The 20,171-nt window shown below is 45.3% G+C and overlaps 1 protein-coding gene across 3 annotated transcripts in view; it reads right to left on the bottom strand.

Moving 5' to 3' along the window:
* FBXO10 (F-box protein 10) overlaps positions 1 to 20,171 on the bottom strand; it is a 56,342-nt gene that overhangs the window by 19,521 nt on the left and 16,650 nt on the right. For all 3 annotated transcript variants that reach the window (XM_032240096.1, XM_032240097.1, XM_032240098.1), the window contains exons 2-4: positions 10,589 to 11,179; positions 6,055 to 6,888; positions 598 to 747 (exon numbers count right to left, since the gene is read on the bottom strand). In XM_032240096.1, the coding sequence (XP_032095987.1) occupies positions 598 to 747; positions 6,055 to 6,888; positions 10,589 to 11,173 (1,569 nt within the window). In that variant the 5' untranslated portion in view covers positions 11,174 to 11,179. The remainder of the gene's footprint in view (positions 1 to 597; positions 748 to 6,054; positions 6,889 to 10,588; positions 11,180 to 20,171) is intronic.

The raw sequence follows: 20,171 nt of genomic DNA on the forward strand, positions 1-20,171 counted from the left end.
GCAAAAACAAAACAAAAAACCCGCAACCCCCAAACCTGCCTCTCAGGAAAAGCCAGAGCAGAAAAAGATCTGGTCTCTAACGTCACTGGCCATATATTCTAGGATTTTAAGTGGTTTTCCCACTGGTAGAAAATCAGACTCAATATGGCCTCACAATATCCATGAAAAAAATAATCTTGAGAACTAAATATCCTAAATGTCCTTTTACACAAACGAATAAACTAACTTGGGGTTCGCTGATGTTGTTTCTGTTTGTTTTTGAATCCAAGCGTCTTTAGGACAGATATCATTCTCTTTATCCTTATCAGACTCAAAGCCAACCACAGCACATGAGGGCTGAGGGCCCTGTGAGGTTTCCCTGTCTTTCTGGTTCTCCTCTTTATTAATGGGGAGATGGCCAGATAATGACTTGTCCAAATTTACTGCTAATACAGAGAAGGACAGACAGAGTCACAAGAAGACACAGAAGACAGAGCAGGAGCCACCCGCAAACAGGAAGCACATAAATACAGGGCAACCTGTATTTAAATGTCCTCAGTAAAGGTTTCTGAAAACCAAGAGGCACTCTGAACAGGGAGGGAACACAAAGAACAGTACCAGTATGAGTGGGTTGGACTTCTTCCGGATGTCTACGCCAGCCTCTGCATTGTGGTAAATGTTGTTGCCGGCAATCAAGCCACCACCCTCCAAGCGAAGAAAGATGCCTGATGCTCGGCAGCGGTAAATGTCATTCCTGAGCATGACGATCTAAGCAGAAAAGAGAAAGACATTTATTTTCCTGTCACAAAGATATTTTCAGAAACCCCTGGGGGAACACCTGAGTCTTTTCCCTACCACCTGATCCATGCAGTTTACCCTGCAGGTGAGAGAAACGCCTCAATGCTGGCACAGCCACGCGACCACAGTGTGCTCCCAGGACACAGTCATCTCCAGTTCCCACCTGGCTTTGCCCTGCAGCCTCCTTACCAGCCTCACATTGTGTTTTTTTTTTTTTTTTTTTTGAGACAGGTCTTGCTCTGTCACCCAGGCTGGAGTGCAGTGGTGTGATCTCAGCTCTCTGCAGCTTCCACCTCCCAGGCTCAAGTGATCCTCCCACCTCAGCCTCCCGAGTAGCTGGGACTACAGGCTAATTTTGTATTTTTGTTTATTTTTATTTTTACTATGCAGGTGGCCTGGAATAATTTTGTTTTTCATTTTTGTATTTTTTATAGAGATGGAGTCTCACTGTGTTGCCCAGGCTGGTCTGGAACTCTTGGGCTCAAGCGATCCTCCCAAACTGAAGCATTACAGGTGAACCACCGTGCCTGGCCCACATTAGTCCTCTAACTAAAACCTGGATCAAAGCTTGGCCCTGTGCTCCATGCCCAGAACTTGCAAGCAGCATATCTGGATGATGGGGCAGAAAGGATACTTAGGGGAACATAGGATTTAGTGGTCTTCAGACTCTATATGCACTAAGGTTGCATGAAGATTTCCCTAGGGGTCAAGGGTGCAGCTACCTTTTTTGTTTTTGTTTTTATTTTTATTTATTTATTTATTTATTTATTTGTGAGATGGAGTCTTGCTCTGTTGCAAGTGGTGTGATCTCAGCTCACTGCAACCTCCGCCTCCCGGGTCCAAGCCATTCCTGTCTCAGCCTCCCAAGTAGCTGGGACTACAGGCATGCACCACCACACCCAGCTATTTTTTTTGTATTTTTAGTAGAGATGGGGTCAGGGTTTCACCATGTTGGCCAGGTTGGTCTCGATTGCCTGACTTTGTGATCCACCCGCCTCAGCCTCCCAAAGTGCTGGGATTACAGGCGTGAGGTACCACACCTGGCAGGGGCAGCTACTTTTAATGAAATAAAGTTCCAGATCCACCACTTCCAATGCACCTTCATTAAAATCCACCTGTCTGAGACAGCATGGAGAGTAAGGTACCACACAGGTTCTCCTCTCCCACCTTCCCTTCTGCTTTATAAAACAAAGGCCTGTTCTTGCACATCCTGAATCTTTCATGGTGTATCATCCTGGGGTGGTAATTACTGAGCCTCTAAACTAAGGGATGATTACAAATGCTGGTATAAGAAAACCTCCTTCAAACAAGGTGCCATAAGCCAGCAACCTGCTACTAAAGGGATATATTTCCAATTACATTTTCTTTTTATATTTAATAAGCACAGTTGCCTCCCCATATCTGTGGGCTCCACATCCAGGGATTCAACCAACTGTAGACTGAATATACATTATTAAAAAATAATCATCATCATAATAAACATTATTAAAAAAAAAAAACAGGCCAGACACAATGACTCACTCTTGTAATCCCAGCACTTTGGGAAACTGACGCAGGCAGATCATTTAAGATCAGGAGTTCAAGACCAGCCTGGAAAACATGGCAAAACCCTGTCTCTACTGAAAATACAAAAATTAGCTGGGCATGGTGGTGGGTTCCTGTAGTCTCAGCTACTCAGGAGGCTGAGGCAGGAGAATTGCTTGAATCAGGGAGGCAGAGGTTGCAGTGAGCCAAGATTGCACCACTGCACTCCAGCCTGTGTGACAGAGTGAGATCCTGTTACAAAAATAAAATTGAATTTAAAAACCCAGTATAAAAACTATTTACATAGCATTTACATTGTATTGGGTATTACAATTAGAGATGACTGAAATATGGGAGGATATGTGCAGGTTATGTGCAAATACTACACCATTTTATATAAGGCTTTTGAGCATCTGTGGATTTTGGTATCCTGGAACCAAGCCCTCATGGATACCAAAGGATGACAGTATATAAAAAATCTGTAATACATCTATCTATGCTGTCTTAAACAATTATAGATCAATAATAAAATACATTATTATAAATTGTGTACTACTACCAATATATTGCATTAGGATAAAATTCTGTGAAGACTGAAGTAGAACAGGAGCATAAATTGTAAGGTTTCAGCTTCTGATTAGGATGAAGGAAGTAGAAAGAAGATAATATACACAAACATAACCTTTCTGGAACCCATCAGAGCTGAGGCTGCAGGACAACCAGCTAGCCTGAATGCCACAGAAAGGTAGGTGCCTCCAAGGAGATGAGGCCTGAGCACCTGCCTGCAGAATGCAGGGCTCCTGGGGCCACGCACGCCAGTAAGGAGAACTCAGCTAACATTTCTGATGCATTGTTAAAGACCAGCTGTGAACTACTGTGATCTCAGCTCACTGCAACCTCACTGTGAGTACAGAAACCCTGGGAGTAGGTGCATCTGCTCACTTCTCTGTGGACTTCACTAGGTGCTCATGGAGAAAGACTGGGGGCAGATCAGAGACTGGAGACAGTGCCCTCCTGATGCAGGCTGGGGGGCATAAGTGAGAGAGGCATCAACCCCTCATGTGTGTGTGCATGCCTGCATGCGTGCGTGCCTCCCTCCCTCCCTCTTTCTTCTCTTTTTCTTTCTTTCTTTGAAGTCTTACTCTGTCACCCAGGCTGGAGTGCAGTGGTGTGATCTCGGCTCACTGCAACCTCCGCCTCCCAGGTTCAAGTGATTCTCCTGCCTCAGCCTCCTGAGTAGTAGCTGGGATTACAGGCACGCCAGGCTAATTTTTGTATTTTTAGTACAGATGGGTTTCATCATGTTTGTTGGGCTGGTCTTGAACTCCTGACCTTGTGATCCACCCGCCTCAGCCTCCCAAAGTGCTGGGATTATGGGCGTGAGCCACTGCGTCCGGCTCTCCCTAATTTTCCTTATAAAACAAATCTTACACATGGGGGAACAGGGAAAGAACTACCTCTGGGGGTGGTGGGAGGAAAGTATCTTAGGCCCAGATCATCAGAGCTCCCCTAGTGCTGGGGGTGGAGGCGGGGTGGAGGCAGGGTCGCTGAAAAAGTCCTACTCTCAAGACCACAGACACAGTACCTACCTAGACGAAGGATGACCCAGGACAAGAGAGAAACCCTGCCATCATGCAGGCTGACAAATAACGGTAGTCTACTGCTGGGGAGGGCGAGAGCAGGGGGAGATCACCTCTCTGAGGAGTGGGTGCAAAGGATGACCTGAAGTGGAGAAAACTAGCACAAGGTAACTGGAGGGATCTGAAGCCTGCGGGACGCTAAGGATGATCATATCATCACTATGATTCAAATGGGCTTAGCTCCTAACTAGACCAGTCCCCGCTAACTAGACCAGGCAAAAGAAGAGGTGTGCCCATTTCTAAACAAAATACTACTGACCTCAGTCTCTACTGTCCTACATGCGTTAACTGATTTCCAACTGAAATGTAGGACACATAAAGAAGAAAATCAGTCGGTGACACTTTTCTTTTTGGAGCCTCAAGCAACCAGGCTCCTCCTGCCAGCCTTTGCCATTTTATGTAAGGCATTTGAGCATCTGCCAAATAAGCATCTGGGATGTTCCAGAGGGCAGAGCCAGGTGAAAGCCTTCTGCGGAGGTGCAAGGACCAAGGCCTTGCTTGAAATGGCGCGTCTTCCCTTACTTCTGGGCCTTCACACACACCTCCTTTGCCGCATGGCTTCACCCTGCCAACCCTTATTCTTGAGCAGCTCAGTCCAGGCACTGTTCCTCCAAGAAACCTTCTCTGGTTCCTAGACACTGGGTCAGGTACTCCCTTTCCTATGCCATCCATGGTTTACCTCTACCATAGAGCCTCCCAAACTGGACTGTAGTAGTTTTAAAAAAATTAATTAATTAAAACATTTATCAAGCACTTGCTATATACCAGGCACATTGCTAAGCACTTCATATATGTGACCTTAGCTAATCCTCATCATGCCTTGGAGAAAGGTGGTAACATTAGTCCACAGGACTTAAGGGGCAGAGCCACAATTTAACTAGAAAGCCATATTCTCAATAATTATGCCAAGGAAGAACGCCCTCCTTGAGGGCTTGAACCAGACCCTTTCATCATGGTACTCATGACAGCAAAGCTATCACCTTTCCCTTTTTACTTGGCCATTTTCTGTTATTCTGTGTACAGCAGTCTTGCATTATGCTTACAAAGTAACACCATTTGAAATTCTCTTTGGAAGTGGGCTGGGTAAAACAAAATTAAATTTAAATTAATTAAAATGCAATTGCTATTAGCCATTCTAGAAGCCTGCAACACTCAAAAATGACCTTTGTACAATGTTCTTTAGTTTACTGAGGACTTCCACCAGTATTATGGCATGGGACCCTCCAACAACCAGTGAGAGAAGAAAAGCAGGAATGCTTATTTCTATTTTACGGAAGTAAAGGTAATGTTCACAGTGAATTAGTGGAGAGGTGAGACTCAACCCTAGGTGCTATGCCATGCTTTCTTCTGCAAGGGCTATCTTTCCCTTCAGAAGGCCTTCCTGTCATCAACCATTTACAGATTTGCAGATTGTTCTGTGATGCCCTAAGTGCCAGCATATACAAGATGTTGATTACAGCAGTGGCTAGAAGGACTGTTCTTAGCATAAAGTCCAAATGTCTCAAGGCCTGGGCAGGGTAGCTTTTGCTCACCCCCAGCCTCATCCTTCAACCTACCCCTGCTGCATGGTTCAACCTCACTCCCAGGCCCTGGCATAGGATGTTCCTGCTGCTGGGACACCTTCACTCTCCACCCCCTTCTCATCACGTGTCCAGTTTTTCCTGGACCTTCTACTCATTCTACCCAGCATAGAGGTTTCTTCTTCTGGGAAGCCTTCCCAACAACCTCTCTCAGGTTTGGCGTGAAGGTAGTAATCATATTTCCCTGAATTTTCTCTTATCCAGGAAAAATACTTTGTTTCTCCTACTCCGACATGGGTGAGATGTGTGAGCAGCAGCATGACATAGTCAAGAGAGGCAGAAGACGCAAGTTTCTAGTCTCAATTCTGCCTAAATTGCTATGTGACCCTGAGTAAGCCACCTTCTCTCTCTGGGCCTTTCTGTGAAATGAGGAAAACTGTTTTTACCCTTTCCAAATCAGATGATGGACATGATGTCAAGTGTGTGTGAATAAGTTCAAAGAAAATTATTTTTTAAATGCAAAATAGCCCCATCAAACCCTTCCTACATATAGCCACAGGACCCCCCTCACCAATGTAAAGTCATGACAGCACCTTGCTATTATGTATACACCGCACTGCGTAAGTCAGGTTCCGGAAGATGTTTCCTTCCATCTTGGCTCTGCCGTAGGAGCAGACAAAGACACCTCCCTTCCCATCCCGGAAGAGGCACTTGCGGATGAGGCAGCCCTGCACAGAGTTGGCTAGTGCCATGGCCTCCTTGTCCTTCTGCAACTCCTGCTGCAGTGAGTTCAGCACGAGGCAGCTGGGCAGCTGAATGGATGCTCCTGGTAGAGGTGGGCCCAGAAAGGAGCCCCCTAGTACAGGGCGTGGGCCCTGTACTTGGTAGGATAGTCTGTACATCAGCTGGTCCTCATCTTCATCCTCACCGCTGGGACTCAGGCCTCCATCGCTGCTGTCTGGGGTCTGGGCCCCCCTTTCGCCATCACTACCCACCTCTGCCTCCTGTGAGCCAACCTTGGAGGCTGGCTTTGGGGAGCTGGAGGCTGCGCTGGTAGGGCTCTGGCTGCCCTCGATAACAATGTCACAGGTCTGTGGGCTCCAGGCTTGGTCCCGGCTCTCTAGGTCCAGGGACATTAAAAAGTCAGAGTCCTCTGTGGGGAGAAAAGTGGGTGTGGACTTGATAAGCCCTAGCAAATACTTGTAGGCCCAGTTCTTATCTGCAGATGGGTGACCTTCAACAGTCACAGAGTTGTTTTCGCTGCCCACAAATTCACAGTTTTCCAGGACACACAGGGGCACGTTGTGTAGGAAGACATGGGTGTTTTTGAAGGTACAAAACTTCACTTGGCAAGTCCCCGGGCCACGGACCTGGATGTGCCCATTCTCAAAGTTGCAGTTGTCAAACTGAACATGACCTGCTGTTGTCTGTGGAATGAAAAGAAGAAAACGGCTGTTGAGAGGGATGAGATTTGTTTTGCACTCTCGCTGCCCTTTAAGGAGGGTAGAACATGGAAAGGCTATTTGTTCTGCTGATCATCTTCCCCTCCCCACCGGGGCACGGATGTCAGCTGTCATCAAAAGGAACTGGGAAGCTGCTCTGCATCAGAGAGGGAGGAAAACCGGAGCTGCCCACACCTCCATCCTTCTCATCTCAAAGGAAGGGAGACAAGTGGATGATGGCAGAGAAGTTCACACTGCAGCGTGACTCTTCCTAAAACCTCAAGTCTCAAGCCATGCACCTGGGCTGGGACAGGCAGTGACAGAGGCCTGGCCACATGTGCTGGGAAAGAGTCCTGACTGTGTGACAACTGATACATGTGGTGCACAGCAAAGTATGCCTCTAAAGAGAGGGGCAAGGTACGCTGCCGTCGTCAGGAAGTATTGAACAGTGGTTAAACGCATGGGATCTGCCAGGTGTGGTGTCTCATTCTTGTGATCCCAGCACTTTGGAAGGTTGAGATGGGCGGATTCACTTGAGGTCAGGAGTTTGAGACCAGTCTGGTCAACATGATGAAACCTCATCTTCACTAAAAATACAAAAATTAGCCAGGGATGGTGGCATGCGCCTGTAGTCACAGCTACTCAAGAGGTTGAGGCATGAGAATAGCTCGGGCCTAGGAAGCAGAGGTTGCAGTGAGCTGAGATTGCACCATTGCACTCCAGGCTGGAGGTGTGACTCAGTGTCGGAGAAAAAAAAAGCAAAAAAAAAAAAAAAAAAAAAGCATGGGCTCTAGGGGTTGACTGCATGTATTATCTTGGACAAATGACTTTACCTCTTTAAGTCTGTTTCCTTGTCTGCAGCATGGGGCTCACTAGTTCACAAAGCACCATACCAGGCACAAACTTGGCACTCAATAAAAGTCAATTATTACTGGCCAGGCACAGTGGCTCATGTCTGTAACCCCAGCACTTTGGGAGGCGGAGGTGGGTGGATTATGTGAGCTCAGGAGTTCAAGACCAGCTTGGGCAATAAGGTGAAACCCTGTCTCTACTAAAACATAAAAAATTAGCTGAGCATGGCAGTGTGCACCTGTGGTCCCAGCTACTTGGGAGACTGAGGTAGGAGAATTGCTTGAACCCAGGAGGCGAAGGCGAAGGCGAAGGCTGCAGTGAGCCGAGAAAGAACCACTGCACTCCAGCCTGAGCGATGGAGCAAGACTTTGTCTCAAAAAAAAAAAAAAAAAAAAAAAAGAGGTCAGTTATTATCATCTGGGGTCAGGGACACAAGGAACAGAGTGTCCTCAAGTCTGGGGTGGGGATGGGGAAGTGCTAAACTCTCCCGCCTGATTCATTTGGGCCCCTAGGCTCTCTGGGCCTAACTGAGAAACAGTCTTATGAGGCCCACTTACAGTCTATTCCTGAAAAAGAACTTCTTCTGGATTTCACAAGTTTTATCAGATGTATCTGAACCGTTAAAATGAGGGAGTATCTCATGATTCCATTTAATAGCCCAGACATACCTACCCCTTGAACAATTTTTAAAATCCTCTAGTAGTGACCATCTTTGATAGATTGTCCCAGAATTTAAGCCCCCTTAACTTCTCTAAGTTCTTCCTTATGGCTAACCTAATTTTTCCTTGCTATTGAAATCCATTTTCCCTCTAAAGACACAAGCCAGCTCTCTGGAGATGCAGGGCCACTGCTAAAGTTCTCCATGGGAGTCACTGAAAACTGCTGTGAAATCGCCTTGGCCTTTGCATTTTTCAGGCAAGGTCACCCCAGGCCCCCATGCCTCTTTTAGTTTGAAAACAACCAGGACTGAACACTAACTTACGCTAAGCACTAAGCCAGAGGGCAGGCCACAAATGAGTCCAAGGCCAGGCCCCATCCTGTAAGGATCTGTGGCTGTACTTCTGAGGGAGAAATAGAGGCTAAAGTCAAAATATTACTTGAAGAATAAATTTATTGTAAAATGGGAAGGGTCTGGAGCATTGCTCCTTTCTAGAAACAAATTCTCCTTCTGGGTCTGCAGACCAGCACCAGAGACATTAATCAATTCTTCTGAAATACTCTAGGGCAAAAACAAAGGCTTTCAAGCTTTCAGGTAACATAGTATGATGTAATTTTATAAGCATCTAGATGAGGAAGCCTGAATTTGAGATCTAACCACTTGAGAAAGTTACTTGCCATCTCTGACCTTCAGTATCCCTCATTTGCACAACAGGCATACCACATCTACTTTGTCTACTACAAATGTTTGCTGTGGAGGGTCCAGTGAGGTCACAGATGGAAAGCCACCTAGATTATGAATAGGCTTTGGATCTTATTGAGTCTGAGACCCTCGATATGTCACTTAATTTTGCTGAGCCTGTTTCCTCAACTATAAAATCAGACGATGGCCGGGTGCAGAGGCTCACGCCTGTAATCCCAGCACTTTGGAAGGCCAAGGTGGGTGGATCACCTGAGGTCAGGAGTTCAAGACCAGCCTGGCCATCATGGTGAAACCCCATCTTTTAAAAAAAGAAAGAAAAAGAAATCAGACGACATTACCTATCTTATAGGCGTGCGGAGAGGAATCCATGAGATAATGGTTATAAAGCAGGTGCCATGCACACACTATGACTGTCAGAAATGACTAGTGGTATCATAATCATTACAAACATGAGAGACAATTAAGTTGCTATTGGTAATAATAATGGCAATATACTTTTAAAAACTTTTATTTTTTTGAGATGGAGTCTTGCTCTGTCACCAAACTAGAGTGCAATGACACGATCTTGGCTCACTGCAACCTCTGCCTCCCGGGTTCAAGCAATTCCCCTGCCTCAGCCTCCTGAGTAGCTGGGATCACAGGCATGCATCATCACACCCAGCCAATTTTTGTATTTTTAGTAGAGATGGGGTTTCCCCATGTTGGCCAGGATGGTCTCCATCTCTTGATCTCATGATCCGCCTGCCTCGGCCTCCCAAAGTGCTGGGATTACAGGCATGAGCCACCGCACCCGGCCAAATCTTTTATTTTTTTATGAGCAGGCAGGAAAGCAATATACTTTTTATTGACCACCTACATAATCCAAGTTTCTAGGCAATGTATAAGCTATAGACTGTTCTGCCAAGAACTACTAACACCTGGATACATGCTTTACTATGAACCATCTTCTGTTCTACATTCACGGAAGGAATGTGTTGGACAAATATTTCCTGACCTTCTCATCATCGCCCTTGAGAATGAGCAAATCATGGTAAAAGCCTGACCTTCCTTGATCCCACACAAGGTAGGACTCACATGCTGAGGGTAACATGGCCCTGCATAGCCTTTCTCCTCTGTGACTCTCGCTCTGAGCATGCCTCCATGAGCAGTTCATGTGCTCTCTGCTTCCTGTCACCAAGTGGCATGCCACTGGTGGCTCCAGTTAGTCCACTTGGAAAGGGAAGAGGTGGGAAAGAATACTGGCTCCAAGCCCAAGCCACATTTTTAAATATAGCTTTACCAGGAATAAAGCAGAATTCGGAACTATGCTGATCATGTGCCTATTTTTCAACTGGTTCAGCACTCAGAGGAGTATGAGCCTAATACTAACTCCTAACTTTCGATTCCAACAAAAAAAGGGATTACAAACCCAGAAAGAAGTCCAAGCCTCTGGGGTCAGGACTAGAAACGCCATCTATTGATGTGGACACCCACCTTATACATGAAGGGTGAGAACCAGGCTGGCATGAAGACGAGGTTGCACAGGCGTGTGGTTGAGCAGTGCTGATCAATGCTGGCTAGCAGGGCCACTTCACCCAGCTTCCCATGCCCCACAATCTCCACGGGCACTTTTAGGACGATTTCACCTTGCTCTTCGTACACACCTGGGAAGAGCACGATTCGGTCATACAGGCTGGCCATGGCCAAGGCACTGCCCAGGCTGTCAAACTCATGGCCTGGCCCAACACTCAGGGTACGTCGTTCCCTCCTCCGGCGGAAAAGAGAAAAGCAGACGGAAGACTCCAAGTCCAAGGCATTCTTGGTCCATGTCTTGGAGGCAAGGTAATGCTGCTTGAAGGCTTCTCTCCAAGACTCAGGCTCCACATCTGGCTGGTTGGGCCAGTTGGGATGGCGGCACTTGGTGCAACCCAGACACAGCTGCCGCCAGCGGGTACTGTCAAGACTGAGGATCAGTTCATACCAGGCCCTGCATACCAGGCTGCAGCGGCCCAGGTCAGGAAGGTGCAGGTAGGCTAAGATCATGCGCCATAGCTCCAAGGGGAGGCCGCCAGCCTCCATGGTCACCTAGGAGACAAACACAAAACAAAAAAGGTTTCTATCTCTCCTACTTACCAGTTCCTTTCTTAAAATACCCCATTGCCATTTTCTGAGCCCAAGGGTGAGCAAGTAAACAAGGCCCAGCCAGTCAGAGGACTCTATCCCTTCAAACTGAATCCTATCCTAGAGTTTTCCACCAGGAATTAGCAGGGAAGACTCTCTTTTCTCTATGGTCAGATGCTATAAGGATATGACTCCAGAACTTCCAGGTTCCCCACCTTGTAGAGAAAACCCTGTGATACAAAGGCCAAACAGAAAGATGACACTTTAAAAAGAGGAAGAAAAAAAGGTGAACGCATGTGTGTGTGTCCTTGTAGTACTGATTCCAGATTCTTAAAGATGACTTGGAATCTACAGTGCTTCTTTCAATTTTGTAGGATATCCCAATGGCCTTCTACTAAATCCCCCTTTTGCTCAAGCTGGTTTGATTTGGGTTTCTGTGACTTGCAGCTAGACAAGTCTGTATTCCTAAGAGGGAACCCACCTTTGGCTGTTAGAGTACTAGAGCTCTGGATCCCCTGTACTCTCAAGGAAGAGACTCCTATCTCCTCATACTTATAGGAATGAGAACTGAGGCAGTGACTGTCCGTCTGTCTGTCTCTGCTTGTTCCCAGATCAAGTAATTACTGTTTCCCCAAGTGGGGCAGCCCCAGGAAAGGACTACTACTGAGTCAGATGCTGTGGGTTTTGGTCCTGGCTCTGCCATTGGTTATCCTGAGCAGTTATTGGTTATTCTGAACACCTATGGGTTGGCTGCCCAGCCATCTACGTACTTGTTTTTTTCTGGAAAGCTCTTCTTCTCTACCAGTGATGTATATCACATGATTACGGAGGTAGGCTTCCCTGCAGATGTATGTGTAGAACAAAGGATCCCCGACCCCTTGACTGCAACTGACTGAACTCTGGATGGTTCTAATGGGGCCATCAAGACCTTTTCCAGGAGAACAGGAGTTGCAATTCTAGAATCAGGTTGGCCTCATTCCTGGATGGTGGGGAATGAGTGGCCTTTTTCCTAAGCTATAAACTCAGGAATAGCCTCTGGTTATCATTTTCCCCAGGCTGGGGCACAGAAGGAGGCAAGACAGGAGAAGCTGATCTACAATGAGAGAAGAATGAAAAAAGCAGAGAAAAGGGCAGTGGCAAGGGGCATCCAGTTTCTCTACAGCACTGCAGATCATGGCTCTAGTCTACTCTCAAAGCTCAGCTTTATCTTTGCCCTTTGAATGCCATCAGATATCCCTGATAATGTAAGCCAGCTTCAATTGGTTTTTTTATACCTAGTTCAAGCCCTCTCATTTATGAGTGTCATTTTTCCCACCTAAAAAGCAAGGGAGCCAAGTAGATGACTTAGAGCAACTTCCAAGTCTGAAACCCTATAGTCTCTAGACAACTAGAAAGTAGGACCAAGGCCAGACACAGTGGCTCACACCTGTAATCCCAGCACTTTGGGAGGCCAAGGTGGGTGGGGTGGATCACCTGAGGTCAGAGGTTCAAGACCAGCCTGGTCAACATGGTGAAACCTCATTTCTACTAAAAAATATAAAAACTGGGCTTGGCGCAGTGGCTCATGCCTATAATCCCAGCACTTTGGGAGGCTGAGTGGGGTGACTTGAGGTCAGGAGTTGGAGACAACTTGACCAACATGGTGAAACTCTATCTTTACTAAAAATAAAAATAATTAGCTGAGCATGATAGTGTGCGCCTGTAGTTCCAGCAACTCAGGAGGCTGAGACAGGAGAACTGCTTGAACCCGCCTGGGAAGTGGAGGTTGCAGTGAGTCGAGATTGCACCACTGCACTCCAGCCTGGGTGACAGAGCGGGACTCTCAAAAACAAACCAAACCAACCAACTCAGCTGCTCGGGAGGCTGAGGCAGGAGAATCATCTGAACCCAGGAGGCGGAGGTTGCAGTAAGCCAAGACTGCCTTACTATACTCCAGTCTGGGCGACAGAGTGTGACTCCATCTCAGTCATAATCAATGCGACTCCATCTCAATCAATCAATAAAGCAGGACTAGAAACAACTGACCTTCATCAAATTGTTAAGCTCTCCAGGGCCTTGGGTATCCTTGCAATTTTATGAAAATGCTAATCATGCTTGTTAGCTAAGTCCCAAGAAGGCAAGGAGCATAAATGTGTGATTCGGTGTGAAAGAAATGCTGAGCTTCATTAAGACTGGTGTGGCTAGGCCGGGCGCGGTGGCTCAAGCCTGTAATCCCAGCACTTTGGGAGGCTGAGGCGGGTGGATCACGAGGTCAAAAGATCGAGACCATCCTGGTCAACATGGTGAAACCCCGTCTCTACTAAAAATACAAAAAATTAGCTGGGCATGGTGGTGCGTGCCTGTAATCCCAACTACTCAGGAGGCTGAGGCAGGAGAATTGCCTGAACCCAGGAGGCGGAGGTTGCGGTGAGCCGAGATCGCGCCATTGCACTCCAGCCTGGGTAACATGAGTGAAACTCCGTCTCAAAAAAAAAAAAAAAAAAAAAAAAAAGACTGGTGTGGCTTTAATTCTACAGATTTGTACTGGAGCCCAGGTATGTAGGTTCTTCTCTAGTGATCACCAGCGAGACTTTACTGAGTCCTCAGCAACAGCAGAGAAAAGCTGGGCTCTGGACTGTTAAGTATTACAGAGAAAAGGCTGGGCTCCTGACATCTGCCACTTCCCCAGATGGATGCCAGTTTATTTATGGCAGCTTCTATGACACTGATGCTTCCTGTTCTTCATTTATTTCTTTAGCTATACTTTCTTAGGCTTGTTTTCCCCTGAGAGGAAGTCTCACTCTGTTGCCCAGGCTGGAGTACAGTGGTGCAATCTTAGCTCACTGCAACCTCTGCCTCCTGGGTTCAAGCAATTCTCCTGCCTCAGCCTCTGGAGTAGCTGAGATTACAGGTGCGTGCCACCACACCTTGCTAACTTTTTTGTATTTTTAGTAGAGATGGAGTTTCACCATGTTGGTCAGGCTGGTCTCGAACTCCTGACCTTGTGATTCACCCGCCTCGGCCTCCCAAAGTGTTGGGATTACAGGCGTGAGCCATTGAGCCCGGCTTCTCAGGCTTTTTAACAGAAATGATTCTTCTATTTATTCTCTATCCATTTTGTAGCTGAGCAATCACAGCCATTCCCTTGGCTACAACTACCACTGGAAACGCATGACTAACAAAATCTGAATGTCCAGCCCCAATCATCTTTCAAGCTCCATACATAAATACCCAATTCTCTGTTGGGCATTTCTACCTGGATGTTCCATAGATACCAAAAATTCAACAGCATGTCCAAATGGAACCTGGACTTCCACTTCAGGCCATGATGGAATAAATGAAACTAGATATTCCCTTCTTGCCATAAACAACTATAAAGCTGGACAAAATATATGAGGCAAGTGAATATGTGTTTTCAGGCACTGAGCAGCAAGCTGCTCAAGACTGTGATTTTTGGCTGGGCACGGTGGCTCATGCTTGTAATCCCAGAACTTTGGGAAGCCCAGGTGGGTGGATCAGTTAAGGTCAGGAGTTTGAGAACAGCCTGACCAACACAGTGAAACCCTATCTCTACTAAAAATACAAAATTAGCCAGGCGTGGTAGTGCACATCTATAATCCCAGCTACTTGAGGCAGGATAATTGCTTGAACCCAGGAGGCAGAGGTTGCAGTGAGCTGAGATAGCACCATTACACTCCAGCCTGGGCAACAAGAGCAAAACTCCATAAAAAAAAAAAAAAAAAAAAGACTGATGTAAAGCAAGGAAACATAGAAAGTGGGTACCAAGAATACCCTGGCATTCACTCCAAGGCACTGTCTTACTATGGTGTAAGGAGGTGGAGCCCAGGCAGAGTGACAGTCCCACTGAACAGGCAGATTTGAGTTCTGTGTTGCTGAAGAGGCTGGCATGTGTGATGCAAGGTGCCAAAATAGAGTGAACAGCACAGAGTGGGTGGGGTAGGGGGCAGTTCCTAGGCTGAAGGCTAGGCTGCACATGTACAGGAAAAGACTTCATCAGACGTAGTAGGGATCACCTGCTATGAAAATTTATTCTAATTTTCCACTTGATTTCTGTGTTTAACTTTGTTCATTCACTCATTTGACAGACATCTACTAAAAAAAAGACTAAAAATACAAAAATTAGGCATTTTGGAGATTAAGTTTCCAACACAAAAATTCTGGGGGGACATATTCAGACCATGGCAGTGACCAATTCAGGTCGTGTGTGTGTGCGCGCACACATGTGTGTTTTTTGAGACAGAGTCTCGCTCTGTCTCCAGGCTGGAGTGCAGTGGTGCGATCTCCACCTCCCAGGGTCAAGTGATTCTTCTGCCTCAGCCTTCTGAGTAGCTGGGACTACAGGCACACACCACCATGCCCAGCTAATTTTTGTATTTTTAGTAGAGACGGGGTTTCAACATGTTGGCCAGGATGGTCTCTATCTCTGGACCTTGTGATCCACCAGCCTCGGCCTCCCAAAGTGCTGGGATTACAGGCATGAGCCACTGCGCCCAGCCACATGTGTGTTTTTAAACTATTATTATGAAGTCATGGACTTAAACATATTTTGTGGGTTTCAAGTCTTTGAAATCCCTACTTTTATTGATGCTCAAACTAAGCTATCTTTGGCACCGACAATGGTTCCTCAGTCCTTTTGGTACAACCCCTGTACCCTCTGATAGCTTCCTTGCTATGTGGTATGTCTAGATAGCATAACAGCTTTAAGAAGCTATCTTTAAAAAGTTTTCATTGAGCAAACTGTAGACTTACATGCAATTATAAGAAATAATAGAGACCCTTTGTATTCTTTTCTTGGTTTGCCCCAATGGTAACCTTTTGCAAAACTACCATATAATATCACACTAGCATGGTGACATTGATATAGTCCAACATCTAATTTAATTTCTCCAGTTTTACTTGTACTTACTTGTGCATGTGTATTAAGTTCTACACAATTTTATTACCTATGTAACTTTACATATCTACTACCAGTAAAGATGGTGAACAGTTCCAACATCATACGGATCCCTGCGTTGCCCTTTTGTAACTACACACGTTTCCAGCCTGCCTCCTCTCTCCTGTCGCTAACCACTGGCAACCATTAATTTGTCCTCCAGTTCTAAAATTTTATCATTTCAAAAATGTTATATAGGCTGGGCATGATGGCTCATGCCTGCAACCCCAGCACTTTGGGAGGCCGAGGCAGGTAGATCACAAGGTCTGGAGTTTGAGACCAGCCTGGCCAATATGGTAAAACCCCGTCTCTACTAATGATACAAAAATTTGTTGGGGGTGGTGGCGTGCACCTATAGTCCCCGGTATTCAGGAGGCTGAGGCAGAACAATCGCTTGGACCTGGGAGCAGAGGTTGCAGTGAGCCAAGATTGCGTCACTGTACCTCAGCCTGGGCGAAAGAGTGAGACTCTGTCTTAAAAAAAAAAAAAGTTATATAAATGGAATTATACAGTGTGCCACTTACTGAGACTGGCTTTTTTCCATTCACTGTAATTCCATGGAGGCTCATCCTACCTGTTGTGTGCATCAATAGTTTATTTCTTTATGATGCTGAGTACTATTCCGTGGTATGAATGTACCGTAGTGTGTATTTGCAGAACTGACAAGTGCATTCATATGTGCAATACAACCCCCATCAAGAAATGGAATACCCCAGAATGTTCTCTCATGACTCTTAAGCCAAGTTCCACCCTCAACCCCAAGAGGCAACCACTGATTTTTTTTCTCTTATCTCCTCAGATTCCTATTATCATGATTTCCTACTACAGATTAGTTTTGTCTGTTCTAGAATTGCATATAAATAGGATCATGCAGTATGTATTCTTCTTTCACTCAGTATATTTTGAGATTCATCCATTTCATTGCATGTGGTTTACTTTTTAACTGCTGAGTAGTATTTCACTGTATTAAGTGTTAACATATCACAGTTTAAAAAAATTAATTCTTGGCCGGGCGCGGTGGCTCAAGCCTGTAATCCCAGCACTTTGGGAGGCCGAGGCGGGTGGATCACAAGGTCAAGAGATCAAGATCATCCTGGTCAACATGGTGAAACCCCGTCTCTACTAAAAATACAAAAAATTAGCTGGACACGGTGGCGCGTGCCTGTAGTCCCAGCTACTCGGGAGGCTGAGGCAGGAGAATTGCCTGAACCCGGGAGGCGGAGGTTGCGGTGAGCCGAGATCGCGCCATTGCACTCCAGCCTGGGTAACAAGAGCGAAACTCAGTCTCAAAAAAAAAAAAAAAAAAAAAAAAAAAAAAAAAAAAATTAATTCTCCTTGATGGAAACCTGAATTACTTTCAGTTTGGGGCTATTATGGGTAATGCTGCTGTGAATATTCTTACATTAAGTGTCTTTGTGGACATGTTTTAATTTTTCTTGAGTCAATAATTAGGAGTGGAATTCCTGGGTTCTTTTCCCAGAGAGACCATACTATTTTACACTTTATCAAGAAAGATACACAGTTGCTCCACATTTGTGGTGGTTTTTTTTTTTTGTTTTTTAAAGCAGGATCTCACTCTGTTACCCAGGCCAGAGTGCAGTGGTGTGATCATAGTTCACTGCAACCTCGAATTCCCAGGCTCAAGTGATCCTGCTGCCTCAGTCTCCCAAAGTGCAGGGATTACAGGAGTAAACCACCATGCCCAGCCTGTTGCTGGTTTTTAAATTTTATCATTCTGGTGGGTATGTAATGGTATATCATTTTGGTTTTAATTTGCATTTCCTTCATAACACAGGATGTTGAGACTTTTTGCATACGATTATTGGCCATTCATATATCTCCTTTTTGAAGTATTTGTTCAAATCTTTTTTTAATTTTTTTTTTTTTTCAGATGGAGTTTCATTCTTGTTGCCCAGGCTGGGGTACAATGGTGTGATCTTGGCTCACTGGAACCTCCAACCTCCACCTCCCTGGTTCAAGTGATTTCTCCTGCCTTAGCCGCCCAAGTAGTTGGGATTACAGGCACCCATCACCATGCCCAGCTGATTTTTGTATTTTTAGTAGAGATAGGGTTTCACCATGTTGGCCAGGCTGGTCTTGAACTCCTGACCTCAGGTGATCCATCCACCTCGGCCTCCCAAAGTGCTGGGATTACAGGTGTAAGCCACTGTGCCTGGCCCTTTTGTCTATTTTAATTTGAGCTGTCTTTTTATTTTTTATTTATTTTTTAAGACGGGGTTTCACCATGTTGGTCAGACTGGTCTTGAACTCCCGACCTCAGGTGATCCGCCTGCCTTGGCCTCCAAAGTGCCTGGATTACAGGCGTGAGCCACCATGCCCGGCCCGGACTGTGTTTTTATATTGAATTATAGGACTTCTTTATATATCCTTTGCCAGATATATGTTCTTTGAATATTTTCTCCCAATCTGTGGTTTGCCTTTTCATTGTCTTAATGGAATCTTTTGATGACAGTGTTTAATTTTGATGAAGTCTAGCTTACCATTTTTTTTTCCTTTTATGATTATTTTCTTCTATCTATCTGAAAAAGCCTTGTTAATTCCTAAGTCATGGATATAGTCTCTTGTATTTTCTGCTAAAAGCTTTGTGGTTTTGACTTTTACATACTGTTCTATGATCCATCATGAATCTGTTATGGTATGAGGTGGCTGAGGTTCATTCTTTTTCTATGTGGATATCAAGTTATCCTAGCACCATTTGTTGAAAACAGTCTCCTTTCCTTACTGGGTTGCTTTGGTGACTTTTTCAAAACATCAAACATTTGATAGTGTGGGATTATTTCTGGACTATTTACTGTTTCATTGATCTGTCAATCCTTACGTCAGCAACATAGTATCACAACAATTTCTGACATTTTTTTTTTCCTTCCATGAATTATACTTTTGGTGTCAAGTCTAAGAACTTTTTACCTAACTCTAGATCTTAAAGATTTTTTCCTGTGTGTTTTTCTAAAAGTTGTATAGTTTATACTTAAGCCTACAGTCCATTTTCAGTTAATTTCTTATTGAAGTGTAAGGTTTACGCTGATGTTTTTTTTTAGCCTATGGTTATCCAACTGTCCCAGGACCATTTGTTAAAAAGGTTATCCTTTCTCTATTGAATTGCTTTTGTACTTTTGTCAAAAAATGGTAAGTCAGTTGAGCATATTTTTGTTCTACAGTCTTTTCTCTTTTTTTTTTTTTGAGACAGAGTCTCACTCTTGCCCAGGCTGTAGTGCAGTGGTGCAGTCTCAGCTCATTGCAACCTCTGCCTCCTGGTTTCAAGCGACTCTCCTGCCTCAGCCTCTCAAGGGATTACAGGCACATGCCATTACGCCCAGCTGATTTTTGCATTTTTAGTAGAGACAGGTTTTGCCATGTTGTCCAGGCTGGTCTTGAACTCCTGACTTCAGGTGATCTGCCTGCTTCAGCCTCCCAAAGTGTTGAAATTACTTGCCTGGCCTGTTCTGAATTCTTTAATGGAATATGTCAAAACCACAATCTGGATATTAGAGATGCTTTTTCTACTAGCTTGGTCATTGTTTCTAAGCCTTCCACATCCTCCACTGGATTGTTTACGATAGGGACTAGGTACTTTTCTCTCTGAAGACTCAATACCTGGTGTTGACTCCGTTCTCTATTACAACTATTCAGGGCAACAGAAAAGACAAGAACATTCTTAGCTACGAGGTGCCTAGGTTATCCCAATACTGGCTCTATGTGTCCGGGCACTATGAGAGTGGGATTCTGATTTTTCCCAGGCTATGGGGTTCTTTTAGGCAATGATGACAGTAAGCGACAATTTATGATTCCTACAATTGATCTGACCATCATCACAAGAGAGTAGTACCTCTGGAAGCTTAAATGAACCCTTTCATATTGAACTCTCACATAACTCACTCTTTCCCTCACAACTTCACATCCTTGCACTATGCATCCCTTCCAAACTCTACCCTAGATCTCTTTACCCCTCCCAGAGGCCTTGGGTAGCTCTGCCTCTAATTATTCTTTTCCTAATTCGAATGT

The sequence above is a fragment of the Sapajus apella genome, unplaced genomic scaffold (assembly GCF_009761245.1).
Source record: "Sapajus apella isolate SASKATOON/1434 unplaced genomic scaffold, GSC_monkey_1.0 scaffold46, whole genome shotgun sequence".
Lineage (NCBI taxonomy): Eukaryota > Metazoa > Chordata > Mammalia > Primates > Cebidae > Sapajus > Sapajus apella.